The 13812-nt window shown below is 49.2% G+C and overlaps 1 protein-coding gene across 1 annotated transcript; it reads right to left on the bottom strand.

Annotated features, from left to right (window-relative positions):
- Nucleotides 1-5226: 5226 nt before the first annotated feature.
- LOC119445697 (uncharacterized) lies at nt 5227-5751 on the bottom strand. The gene has a single exon (XM_037709979.1). The coding sequence runs from the start codon at nt 5749-5751 to the stop codon at nt 5227-5229; it is 525 nt and encodes a 174-aa protein (XP_037565907.1).
- Nucleotides 5752-13812: the final 8061 nt, after the last annotated feature.

The following is a 13812-nucleotide window of genomic DNA, read 5'->3' as shown; positions in this document are numbered from 1 at the left end:
ATTCCTCCAGTGTCTTATCTGCACGGTTGAGGTTCCTCTCCCGTTCCTTTCGCCGTTCTTCATCACGTGGAACGCTGAGCAAAGACGCCTTTGGTGCATCTTTCACACGACTGTAGCCAGTTCTGCACTTGGGTGCAATGCAGTATTTTCGACGGCGGCTAGCCATTCTCACTCACTCAGAGTGCACATTGAGTAAAGTGTCAAGCACAGAGGATACTGCACAGAGGGACTTGCAGTCGAGAACCGGCAACGTCGATATTAAGTGGTTAGTTTTCAGAAAGGAAAGGTTGGCGCTATATTCTGCAGTCCTTGAGGGAGAACGGTCAACGTCGCGATCCAACAGAACGTACTCCATAGAAAGCGAGGGAAGTTTTCAGGAGAAACCGGCGGCAGCGCCTCTGGCGGGCGCCGGAGCAGTCGACGCTGAGTGCGCCGCGGCGACGCGGCGCAGGGATACGGCATTGAGCACACTGCCCCTATTCTAGTACACTGTACTCCTGTAGATCATAATTTCTTTTCGCGCGTCTCGGACTTACGGCCGACACTGCGCGTTGCACAGTACAGCTTGCAACACCGACACCGCGTTCCAATGCCGACACCGCGTTCCAGGAGACTCGCTTCGTGAATGCGTCGCTCTCTCTCTCTCTCGCACGAGCGTACAAACGAGCGTACAAACGCGCCAGCTGTGGACGAATACGACGACGCTCGAACGCAATCATATGGTTCGCATAAATGCATGTTATGCCAGCGTGGCTGTATAGCCTAGTTTGAAACTGGTACAAACCCCAGAGCCTGAATGGCTCCCAAGAGTTGAAGCATTGTAAACATGCCCGAATATTAACGGGATAGCGCAAAGCCAGTTCCGGGAGTCTGTTCCCTCGAATGTATGTTTTTGTGTAATTGTGCTGTTTAATGTGGCAATAAAGAAAGAAAAGGCTGTATAGCCTAGTGGTTACGACGCTCGCTTTGGGACCGGAGGTACGCTGGCTCGAAACCCCCCTCGGCAAGAAAGTTTATTTATTTTCTTTCTTGGTAGTTTCTTGATACGCACCACAAATTACTTCTGGCTTTAACAGCTTCGCTGTTAAAAAAAGAAGAAATTCGGCAGAGACATTTCAAACTGCTTACGTGTGGGTATCCGAAAACGATATATTCCCTTTGGTGCAGTGTTGTACGGAACGGCGTTCCAGGAACTAGTTCATTTTGGGAGGAACGGAGGAATGCCACCATTCCTTGAAGTAAGGTCGGTGGAACTGTAACGGTAACTCGTTATTTTTACGAAGGAACGGCAGAGGGAACGGCGTTCCTTCTGTAAACGTTCCACGGCACTAAACAAGCGCACCGACGCACGCACGTATGCAGCACGTCATGCAGGGCGCAAAGAACTACCGCTTGTCTGTCACATGACTATGGTGCATTTTCTTTCGCGAGTTCTGCATTATATTTTTTTATGACTAGGCTTCAAGATTGTCACGTGACGCTCCCTTCTGTAGTTTCTTTCCTATTGGCGACCTGTCGGACACTAACATTGAAATGTAACTCTTGCCGAGTTCAAACAACGGTCTTTACGAAATTGAGAATATCTATTCTGGACATTTCTTTTTCCACTCATATATTGAATCAGCATTCATTAAAAGCCTAAGTATTGTTCCTTTCTATGCGGTTTCTTGTGCAAACATTTAATTATATTCTCCTGAGACCCTTTGTACAATACATTGCACATTGCCTTCCACTTTTTCCACGCAAAATATTCACTCTGGGTGTGAAGTACGGTGCATGTGTAACCGCTGTAAAGAAGAGGTTTACTCATATTCTTGTCATCCGCTTTCGAGAAATTTGACAATAAATTGGTCTAGACCTCTGTGTCATCCCACACGGCCGAAAGACTTCGAGGTGTATTTCGAAGTCACCGAGCTTTTGTGAAAATAGCGGACGCGCCAGCAATATGGCAATTTACTACACGTAGTTCCATCTTCATCTCAGCGTTTAAACAATGAAATGGAGTTTTTACCACAGCTAACATGAGGAGATGATGGAAATAGTCATTTTTTTCACGCACACGGAGACGGAGCTTTTGGCATCTATCCGTGGTATTATAGCGGCCACCGATGTCGCAACGCGGGGCCCTTTGGTCGGCGCTCTCAGCCGGTGCCTTAGCGCCAGCTGTCAAGGAAGTGAAAAATTAAGAAGCACAGCGCGTGCCTGAGGCGCAAGCTCGGCACGCGCAGTGTCGTTCTAGAAGCTAGCCACGTTGGTCGTCACAGCCGCCGCTCGGCTCACCACCTTCGCCATTTTGAGTAGGGACGACGGCACGGCTCGTACGGCCGCTGTCACGTCATCCTACAGTGGTGCTACGCTATTCAACGTTTAAAAATTGTTTTTCAAGTTCATGACATAACAGTAGGCAATAAAGACTACCTTGAAGAGCGATAATGTCCTGTTGTTGGGTCCGGGTCTGAGGAGGCTATTGGCGCATGTGAGTAACTTTCTATTTGCAGATCTGAAGCGCAGTATCCTGACTGCGCATTTGAAGACCGAAGTGGAAAGCGGCGTATGTGTTGCAATTGTAATAGCACCAAAGTTGCAGTTAAACATGTCTGGAGTATGTCCGGTGCTGCTTGAAAAAAATTCGCCTATAAGCGTTTCTTTGGATTCTTTTTATCTCCAGAATGTGCCGCTGGCAATGTTCAAATTTTTATAATATAGTAAGTTCGATGTGAGATTTAAATTGCTCACTTTATTTCGCCGCAGGATTATCCGACACCATATTTTAATTTTAAAAAATCAAATGTAACGTTAATGTAACGACACGTTCCAATTTTAGAAATGTAACTGGAACGCGTGTATTCGCATTAAAGTAACTTCTAACGGGAACCCGTTCCAAGATGAACGAGGAACGAGCTTTCGTTCCTGTTTTAGAGGAACGTGTACAACACTGCTTTGGTGAAATGTTTTTTCCGCACGTTCCGCCTCCGTACAAGTTCTCCCCGGCGTTCTAACGGCGCCCCGGTGAGGCCATATGAAAACGCGCTAAACGTCTGAACGCACTCGCTTGCCCACGAGTTCATAACTCGAAGTCGCGCTCCGCGGCGTTCAATTGGACATAGAGAGAGAGAGAATAAACTTTTATTATCGAGGTTAAGTGGAGTCTTCTTTCCCAGCGGAATGGGCTAGCGTCGCGTCTGCTTCGCCGCGACGCTATCAGCCCATTCCGCCAACCGTATCTGGTCTTCCGGGTTGTAAGTTTTCGTCTTCATCTCCCACTCTGCGTGTGAAGGAGCTCGCCGAAAGAGTTCTCTCGGGGGAGGGTTCTTTTGGCATCCCCACAAGATGTGATCTTGGTCCGCCAGGGGGCAGTTACAATGTTTGCAGTTTGGTGGATATTCATCACCGGTCATTGCAGCTAATCTTTTTGGACTAAGTACAGACCTAGTCTGTACTCTCTTGAGGTTAGTGGCCTGTATTCTTGTCAATGTCTCGTGCGGGGATGGATATATTCGCCTCGATTCGCGGTAATAAATTGTCATTTCGTTAAAGGTGTGGATACCCTCATGTCAGTCAACCCGGTCGGGCAGGCCCACCTCCCGGTTACTTGCTGCTCGGGCGGCTAGGTGGGCGGCCTTATTACCGGGGTTGCCCGCATGAGCGGGTACTCACACCAACTTTAACTCATTGAGTTCTTTGTTGATGATTCTGAAAGCTCGAGGGGAAATGAAACCCGAGGTGTAGTTACGAATCGCTGTTTTCGAGTCGGATATAATAATCTTGGTGCCCGGGATGGAAGTGCCCATGGCGATGGCGGCCTCTTCCGCCTCTACAATGGAGGATATGTTTACCGTCGCACAGCTGATGGTGTGTCTGTCGCCAGTAGTGACGGCTATGGTGTGTCGACCATCACTGGTGCGAGCAGCATCCACGTATATGGCGGGTTGGTTTTTGTAGCATTGCCAGAGTGCCGCCGCCCTAACTTTGCGTCTACCATTGTTTTCAGTACTCATGTTTTTTGGAAGCGGGGGGATAATGATCTTGGTCCGGATAGTGTTAGGCATCCGGTGTCGTTGCGGGATGTCTAAGGCAGGGCGATATCCCAAGGTGTCCAGGATCTGCTGTCCCGCGTGTGTGCCGGATAATCGAACTGTTTGAGCCCATTTGTGGGCCTCTATGATTTCCTCAACGTTGTTATGCATCCCTAGACTCAAGAGTGCCTTCGTACTAGTCCATTTTGGTAGCCCAAGAGCCTGTTTGAATAAAGTTCAAATCAGACCGTTAATCCGTTCCAAGTCCAAGTTACTTCCTGAGATGTAAGTAAGGGCAGACATACGCCACTCGGCTCAGAAAAAAAGCTTGGATTATACTGCAGGCATCTTTCTCCTTAACTCCGTGCTGTCGGTTGGAGACCCTCCTGAGAAGGTTCTGTAGTTGCCCAGCTGTAGTTTGGAGACGTGTTGTGGCTTCTTGGTTGTGCGTGTTTTGCTGAATCCACAATCCTAACACTGATTTTAGGAACGGGCGGGACCGGTTGTCCAGCTACCTGCACCTGAATGTGTGCAGCCATATTGGCAGCCGGGTTTGCAGGAGTTTTGTTCCGGACTATACGCAGTTCTGATTTTTTCGTTGAACAGCTGAGGCCATTGTTGCGAGCGTGTTTCTGCACTGCGTCAGCTGCTGCCTGCAGGGATTCGAAATTTCTCTATCCGAGCCAGTGCACGTCCAGATCGTTACGTCATCGGTGTAGATGGCGTGCCTGATATGAAGAATCTCGTTGAGCTGCCGGGATAAGCCTCTAATGGTGGTATTAAAGAGGAAGGGAGAAAGTACGGCTCCCTGTGGTGTACCTCTAGTGCCGAGCTCTATGGTTTTGCTTTCAATATCTCCTATGTTTAGGGTGGCAGTACGCCCCTTGAGGAATGTGGTAATATAGGTGTATGTTCTCTTACCTACGTTCATGTTGGATACGTTTTCTAGAATGGCTCGATGTGAGACATTGTCAAACGCTTTGTGTATGTCTAATGCTAACACTGTTCGAGTTGCGGCGTATAGGCGCTGGGTTAAGGATATAATTTTGTACCTGCCACAGTATGTCTTGGGTGCACAGTTTAGGTCGAAAGCCTATCATTGTCTCCGGGAAGAGGTGGTTGGTTTCGACATAGTTCACCAGCCTATTGAGAACCACATGCTCCATAGCCTTACCAAGACAAGAGGTAAGAGATATGGGCCGGAAGCTCTCTAGACTGAGTGACTTGGGCGGAAGAGGAAAAGTTCTAATTTGGAAGGGGAGCAGGCTAGGCCGTGCACGTGGACGTACGAGTCGATGATTTTGAAGGCCGACTGCAGGTTGTGCTCCATGTCGGCATCACTGCCTCGGTTGGCCCAGACAGTGATGTCATCGGCATACAAGCTGAAATGTATGTCGGAGACTTGGGAGAGTTGGTTGGGGAGTTGAAGAATGGCTATGTTGAAGAGGATAGGAGACAGCACAGCACCCTGAGGCGTCCCCCGCGCTCCCAGTGAGACACGGGAAAGCCGGTGGTCCCCCAGGGTCAGTGTGGCTGTGCGTTGGGAAAGGAAGTCGCGGATGTAGCTGTACATCCGCTGGCCTACGCCTAGGGCATGGAGGCCTTCTAGGACGGCTGCGTGGGTAACATTGTCGCAAGCTTTTGTTAGGTTGACAGCGTGGATAGCCTCGGTGTCACCCGTGGGGGAGTCGAGGATGTGGTGTTTGAGTTGTAAAAAGACGTCCTGAGTAGACATGCCCGGGCGGAAACCAAACATGCACGAAAGAGGTTAGTGTTCTCCAGCTACCGGCTTAGCCGGGTCTGGAGAACGTGCTCCTTAAGCTTGCCCACACAGGACGTAAGGGATATGGGACGGAGATTAGCGGGTAGAAGTGGTTTGCCTGATTTGGGAATGAAAACTACCTTAGCGTCCTTTACTTGGGGTTGGGAGGGCGCCGCGCAGCCAGCACTCATTGAAGTAGTCGGTTAGGGCTGTGATGGAGGGGGAATCGAGGTTGCGTAGTGCCTTGTTGTGCAGTCCGTCGGGACCGGGAGCTGAGGACGTATTGAGGCGCTAAAGTTCTGCCCTGACTTTTACCTCTGTGATGGGTTTGTCGAGGAGGTCGTTGGGGGAGCCTGTATAGTCGGGGTGGTCGTCGGGGGGATATGCGGGGAAGTGTAGACCACGAAGCGTCTGGAAGAGTTCCTGCGGGGAGGCTTCGGATGCGTGTATGAGCTTCGTCATGATCTGTTTCTGGTGTGTCTTGGACTGAGTCGAATAAATGAGATGGCGGAATAGGTTCTATGTCTGGGGCAGGCTCATGTTGTGCTCCAGCCTGTTAAAGAGGCATTCCCAATTTTGGCGAGAGAGAAACGCAGCATGCGTCTCAATCTCCTCGTTGAGCTGCGTCAGCCGATGTCTGAGTGTTGTATTCTAGCGCTGGCACTGCTACCTCCGCTCGAGTCCCGCCTTGGCTTTCCAGAGGTGCAGGATATGGGAATCCATCGTGTCCGCAGGGCAGTCCTCTGGGAGGGGGCGAGTCACGGCGCGGACGTCGCGGACGTCGCACTAGAGCTGGTCGGACCAAGTGCCTATGTCTGAAATGGTGTGTAGAGTGCGGGCTGCTCGGAAAATGCGGAACGAGTCCCACTTCGTGATGGGAGCACCACGAGCGGGTCTGCGTGCTGGGCCTTCTTGTAGGAGAATCTCAAAAATTTAGTGATCACTACCCAGATTCACCCGGGCGTTACACCACCAGCGTAAGGTAGGCGGTGGGTATATGTGAGGTCGGGAGTAGTGTCTGCGCAGACACTGTTTGCGGTGCCAGTAGGGGTGGTGGGATTTGTGAGAAGGGAGAAGCCGGCGTGCTGAGCTGCGGACCATAACCTGCGCCCGTTGGGGGTGTCCGTTGGGTAGCCCCAGGCCGCGTGCGGGGCGTTGAAATCCCCTAGAATTAGGAGGGGGTTCTTGTGTGCGACGCGCTTGGGGAGCGTGAAGAGTCGGTCGAAGTAGTTGCCGCAGGCACTTCGGGTGGTTGTATATTGACCATTTTCGCGGCGATCCCGTGGGCGCTGCCATGCTTGATCACGTGGTGACGTGTCCATTGCTTGCCTCAACTGCCTCCGTTGTCTCCTTGTTTACAATGGAAGTGTATGACGTCGGCGCGACTTAGAAAACCGCTGTTTTCGGAGATATCGTGGAGGGAGATATCGTGGACCAGGTGGACGACACGAAGCTTTGATAACAGCTTCAGATAACATGCAAAAGCGCTTTCACAAATGATAAAGCTGTGTCCAAACGGCGCAAGCAGCGTATATGGTGCTTGCTGTATAGGCGGGGCTAAATATGTATTCCAAGCTATCCAAACATTCCGCTCATGAATTCAGTCAGGATTAGTGTGTTTTGCTCTTTGTTCTTTATTCGGCAAATAATTTGAAGCAATGGCTCGTCAGTTTCTAACTCAGTGAAGTTCCGTGTGGCCACTATATGATTATTTTCTGCCTAATCGCTCGCGGGTGTGCTCAGTTCCGATAGATTTGTTTTTGCTGCGCAAAACCTTGAAACGTAGCTGTTTTGTACATTGTAATGCCTTGTCGCAAATATATATTACCGCTAGTAACTTGCTTACTCTTATGGATCGTCACGAAACATTCAGCTTCGACGATTCGTGCGCCATCGATGTAGTCCGTCATTTATTGTGCGTATACAGTGCGCATATATTCAAGTGTGCGCACATTCACTTATTCTTGATACGTCGGCGATAGAGTGGGCGTAAGTTTTCCTGCCATTTGGGTCAGATGTGTATAGATAACGTGCGCGAAACTTGCTATGAAAGGAAGCGGTGCTATTCCCAGTGTCATTGTTTAACCAGTGGTACTCACTCTTGCCGACGCTCTGGGGATGAAGCCCTTTCTCTGAAGGTTAGCGATACAATTCTGGCGGATAAGCAAAGTTCTGTATCCTCGAGGCAAGCCGTACATATTGAAGTGCCGGTAACACGTTCGGACACTTGCAGCAGCGGTTCGCGAACTTGGCCACACAGACTCATTCCATTCCTTAACATGCCAGTCACTATTTGTGCAGCCAGCTACTGCACCCGTCTTCAATGATTGGAGCACAGTGTGTTAGCGAAAACTCAGTTGCATTTCCGACAGCTGATCGCACAGAAGCAAGGTAGAAGCGGTAATGGTTTCGTATTCATGCACGATCGCTGAGGAGACATATGGCACGCCGCCGTGAGCGCCATCTCGTTTCTCTCAACCAAACTGCTCTGCGAAAAGGGTCAATATGTTAAGGATGAAGAGGGTATCGCGAGTGCACTACAGCACGAGTTCGATGAAGAGATTATATATTTCGGGGACGTCTAGCGGGTGGGAGATGGTAGTGAGCGCACGGCGTACGAGGAAAGCGACCCGAGGGGACGTAGGAGAAATGGGGATGATGGGCAGGTAGCTTGGCAGGGTGAGAGGATTGGAGGGCTCTTGCAGCGCGAGCACGTCGGGGCCGTCTGCCCGAGCTAGGAACTGGTGAACCAGCCCCCGCTTGGAGCCAAAGCATCGACAGTTACAATGCCAGATGGTGAGGCTAGTGCGAAGTCTAGCCATTACTCAGGGTGTAGTTTGCACCGGAGGAGTGGAGAGGGTGTGGAGCTTGACCTTCTTTTTAAGCCGCGCGGCAGCACAGGCTGGCGCTGAGCCGTGCTCCCTCAAGGACTGCAGAAGATAGCGCCAACATTTCCCTTTCCACACGAACCACTTACTACGGCAGCACAGGCTGTCGCGTGGAGGGCCTCTTGCTCCTTAAATCGCTCGTCAATTTGGCGAGCAAATTCGTCTAGACGGCTAGTAAGGTTGGAGAATTCTTGGGTGAAGGCTTGGGTGGCCGTCTGCACCACGGCCTGAATTTTGGCCTCCACGAATTGTTCGAATTGGGGGGGGGGGGGGCGGGGTTGCCGCGGCCGATGTTGGTGTGGCCGAGGAGGTAGTGGGAGTTGCAGCCCTCTTCTTGGCCGGCTGTTCGTGAGTAGGAGAAGGTGGTAGGGGAGGGAGTTTATGAGCGGCCGAGATCATTGTCGCCGGGGTAGGCGTGTGGACCTGCAGAAAGGCATGCAGCTGCGACTGAAGGCGTTGGTTGGTGGTGTGGAGGGAGGCGAGCTGTGTGTGGACATGCAACATTTTCTTATAGAGGGGGTTGGTGGAGTCCTGGGAGACTACGTCTGCCCAGCTCACCTCACTGGTGTGGCAGCCGGGTTCCTGTGCAGGTGGTTTTGGAGAGACTGGAAGTGGGGGTTCCCTGAGTCCGGTCCAGACGTGGGATCAGGCCATGGGCTTAGTATGGTTGGAGGGCTGTTTCAGTGCGGCGGGCTGCAGCACCGGGAGGGACTTCAGGGTGAGCTGCAGGGCCTGAGGCTTGCGGGTCATGGAGCGGCTGCGATGTTGGGGTGGAGCTTGATTGGTGAAAGCCTGGTTGGCGGTTGCCTCGGCGGCCCGCCCTGCATCCCAGTACCTCTTCTTGACGAGGTATGGGGTGCGGTAGCGGGCCTTGCAGGTTCTGTCCGCCATCAGGTGTGCTTTGCTGCAGATCGTGCAGAGCGGCGTGCTGGCGTGGTCCTCGTGGGGGTCTACTTGGTCCCAGCCGGGGCAGCGGCGTTGCTTGGGAGCCGGGCATACACGCGCGTGGTGGCCGAGTGCGCCGCAGTGATGGCAGTGCTCGATATTCTTTTTGAAGATGTAGCACCTATATAGTTCGCAGGAGTAGTAGATGTGCTTGGGCACCCGGTCTTGTTCGAAAAGGATGATGATGGACTCCGTGGAGCCCATGCGTCTAAAGTCGAGGATGGGAGGGTTCTGCTCGCGATTGAGACGATCCTGAATGTCTTCGTAAGAGTGGGCGAGAGGGACCCCGTGGACCACACCACGGGCGCAGTCTTCCGGGGCCGCATGGTAGGAGTAGTCGTAGGCGGTGTCTTTGATGAGTACGGACTTGATGGCGAGGTAGTGGTGTCGGCGTTGCGGGTCGGGAGTGTTGATGAGGACGACGTGTTGGAGGGTGTTGATGATTACGGTGTCTGGCTTGGCCTCTTGGTGTCCGAGGCGGGCTGCTTGCAGAATTCCATCGCGAAGCGCAACGCCGTTCACGGTCCGAAGGTTGAGGCCGCCACGGGGAGGGAGGATGATTTTATGATCGCTGATAGGGTAGCTTTGGGTGGCGTAGGGCAGAGAGTTGGGGCGGCCGGGGCCGGTGCCTCGCCAGAGCTTGAGGCGTGGATGGCTCCATACATTTATCGGCAGCGGCGGAATTCGCAGTAGTGGTGGGGTGTGAGTTGCGAGTCGAGCTAGGATGAGTTGGCTAGGATGAGTTTATCCGGTCGTAGGGGACAAAGTCGGGTCTCCTCCGTGCCCCGCAGGCCCGGTTTCGATACCCGCCCAGATCAAAATTTACCTATTTTTCTTTTCAAAGGGATGGCCTTACTTTGTTTACATGGACCTGCCTGCTAAATTTGTCATCAATTCGAGCATTTTTACGCGTTTTTACTCTTTGCCGTCGGCCATTTTTTGTAGCGTCATTCGGTCACGCCGCCGACTACAACTACGGGTTTTCGCGTAATGGGGCATATAATGCTTTCGCATTAAAAACATGGAAAGGAATCGGCCCCAACACGGAGCCTTGCGGCAAACCAGACGTAGCAGCAACATGATCTGAGTAACTCCCATTCAAAACAGCTCTTCGACTTATACCTGTGTCACACGGGTACACTTGGAAGGCCTTCCAGTCGACGGCCTTAGAAACGCCACAACTCTATCGACTCAAAGGAGTTGTCGCGCTGCTACACGGCACTTTTGAAAGGCAGTTGAGTGGTTCAGGCGTTTCTCGCAAAATTGTGTGGCGCTGCAGATCTTTATTTTCGTTTTCATGTCACCAAAAGTTAAAGAACATTAAAACAACTTAAAAACACTATAATTACTTTTATGTTGCCAAATGGCGGCGATATGACGGCATCCGGCAACACATGGAGTAGAGGGAGAGTGTACTAGACAACATAGAGGAAGGAATGAACTCAAGCACATCGCTGTTGCCCAGAGTATGTGCAGTTCGCACATATCAAGTGGCAAAATACCTTATTGAATAATTAAGAACACTCATGTATAGTATTTTTAGAGCATTTTGGTTTGATTTGTTCTTTCTAACCGTGAGTACGAGCACTGTGAACGACATGGCATGTTCGCGCTGTTTTCGCTTCCGTTGCTCAAAGCCCACCGAGATTTTGATAGAGTTGTAGGGTGCTCCGTTGACTCGATAGACTATTGACTCGGCGGCCTTCGAAACCGCACGTGTAGCAGCTCGAACTTGACTTTTGAGTCAACTGACTATCGGTTGGAAGGCCTTCCAAACGCCCGTGTGACACGGATATTACTTACTTAACAACACGGAGTTACAGCCTGTATACTCATAAAAGTATTCACGTGTTCATAGTACCGATAATCTTACCTGGTAAACCTATTACCGCTAATCTTACCTGGCAGATCGACATTAGTAACATTGTGGATCGAACGTTGGGTTATTGGCTCCAGTACACTTATAATGCTACCATCCTCTCTCATGGTACTACTATAGAAAACACTAATAGGAACAAAATTTGAGTATACATCCAATGAGTGAAATTCCATTTCATTTATTACCTCGTTAGAACTCAAAATTACTCCGCGCTTTATATGTTTAACTTAATTATGATTGAATAGCTACTCTAACCCCAAATAAAACTAAACTTGAATTTGTAACCCGTAAACTGATACAGTAAAACCCGGATATATCTAATCTGAAGGGGATCACAAAAAGTTCGTTATATAGGTAATTCGGTATATAAAATAATAGGCCCTCAGGTAAACGGTGGTTTACCGGTTAGTGCATCCGAGAGCCGCTAACTTACTGCACGCAACATGGGGAAAAAAAGCAAGCGCACGTTATTTACCCGCAAAAAAATTGCTGGTTCACTTTCGACTTCATTGAAAAGTCCAAGCTGATTCTTTTCTTTACACTTTTAGCGGCCATCGCTTGCGGAAACTAAACTCGTGAATAGGCATTCAACCCACACGACGACGCCTGGAAAATCGGATAGAAGGAATGTTGACGTCCGAGGTAGCATGAGGGCTATCTGAACAGCCTGACGGGGCTCAACTGACTGCACTATCTCTTCTCTATCTCCGGGTGCCAGAATACCACAAAGTGTACAAAGACGTGCACTATGAGGTTTCTGCGTGGCGCCGCGTTCGATATATCTAATGTGCTGGTGAACGAGCGTTCTCTATACGCGTGCACCAGTCCGATTCATTTGCATGAAATTTTCAAGGGGTTTTTGCAGCTGTTCGATATACAGAATAATTCGTTATAAGTTGGCTTGATATATCCGCGTACGACTGTACCTCCGTCACCATATATATGGCATCGTATTGATCAGCTGTACAAAATAGGTATCAGATTTAGTCACATTAACTTCCTTCAGCTCTTTCTGGCCTCGCACAGCCCTTGAATGGTATCGCCTCCCCAAGAAAATCATAAAGAGTACAAATAAACGCAAGTTTCATGCAGCGTCAACTACCGTACGTTGTGTAATCTGAATTTGTTAATTACTTACTATGTTCCTTTAAAGTTCTTTGTAAGGTCAGGTAATATGGTATAATTGTAAAGCTGCCTTCGTCGTGCGCACTGAAGTTTTCCCACGTACCACCAGCTAAAATTATATGATTAGAAACTTACTTTTTAATCATTGCATTATTTGTTTAGCCTGCTCAACCCCCTTCCTTCCATAATGGCTGCGAGTGCTGACGGCGCAAATAAATAAATTATTAAACTGTAAAAAATATTTCTTGGATGAGGGGTGGTCACCTCCGGCAATGTTTCATCATGATCATCAGACTATATTTATGTCCATGGCAGGACGAAGGCCTCGCCCAGCGATCTCCAATGACCCCTATCCGGCGATGTATAAAATATGTGCATTATTTAAAGCTACATAGTTTAACACTACATAGTTAAACTCAGTTATTCTTCTGAAATAACAAGTGAGTTGTTCCAATTAGCCGCTTATTTTGTCTGTGCATGAAAGTCTCTCGTCTTATTTGCTCAAATGACAACCTAATTAACGAGCTTTTGAAACTTATATCGCTTTGGTAAATAAGTTGCTATGTGTTTTTGGACTCACGCGCTAAAATAAAAAAACGTGCATTGCTTTATAAAATCAGTGGATGAAATTGCTGCGTAAAGACAAAGCCGTGCAATACATTTCAGTTTTTCATTACATGCCTATTGCCAGGAAGTTTATGCAACCAAATGATTCTGTATTATTACATTCTCAAATTCCTACGGCATATTCCCTATGTGGAGAACCCAGTTTAACTTTTAAATAATTCACAATTCGACTTCGTGATGTTTCGACCATATATTTGATAGAGAGAAATGTGCATAACCAATGGGAACATAAGTTGGAGGCAAAAATTCTTTTCAAATTTTGCAAAATAATCTGTGTTTACCAACTGAACAGCATATATCTAAACTGGAACAGATAGGAGATTGAAATGAATCACATGTATAAAAGCTAGCAGTGCGAGTATTATGAAGTACAGTTTCAGTCTTATTTATTTCAATTTATGACATATGATAGTTGATGTGATGACTTCAATTTCCTGTTTTATGTTAAGGGTACTGACATTGCACAAACTATATTTTTTGTCATAATACGGAATACAGGCCCAGAGTGCGGCTCATAAACACATCGGGATAATGAGGTGTAATTTCTGGATACATTTCTCTCTACGGGTA

This window comes from Dermacentor silvarum, chromosome 1 (assembly GCF_013339745.2).
Source record: "Dermacentor silvarum isolate Dsil-2018 chromosome 1, BIME_Dsil_1.4, whole genome shotgun sequence".
Lineage (NCBI taxonomy): Eukaryota > Metazoa > Arthropoda > Arachnida > Ixodida > Ixodidae > Dermacentor > Dermacentor silvarum.
This window is presented reverse-complemented; position numbering and strand designations above follow the sequence as displayed.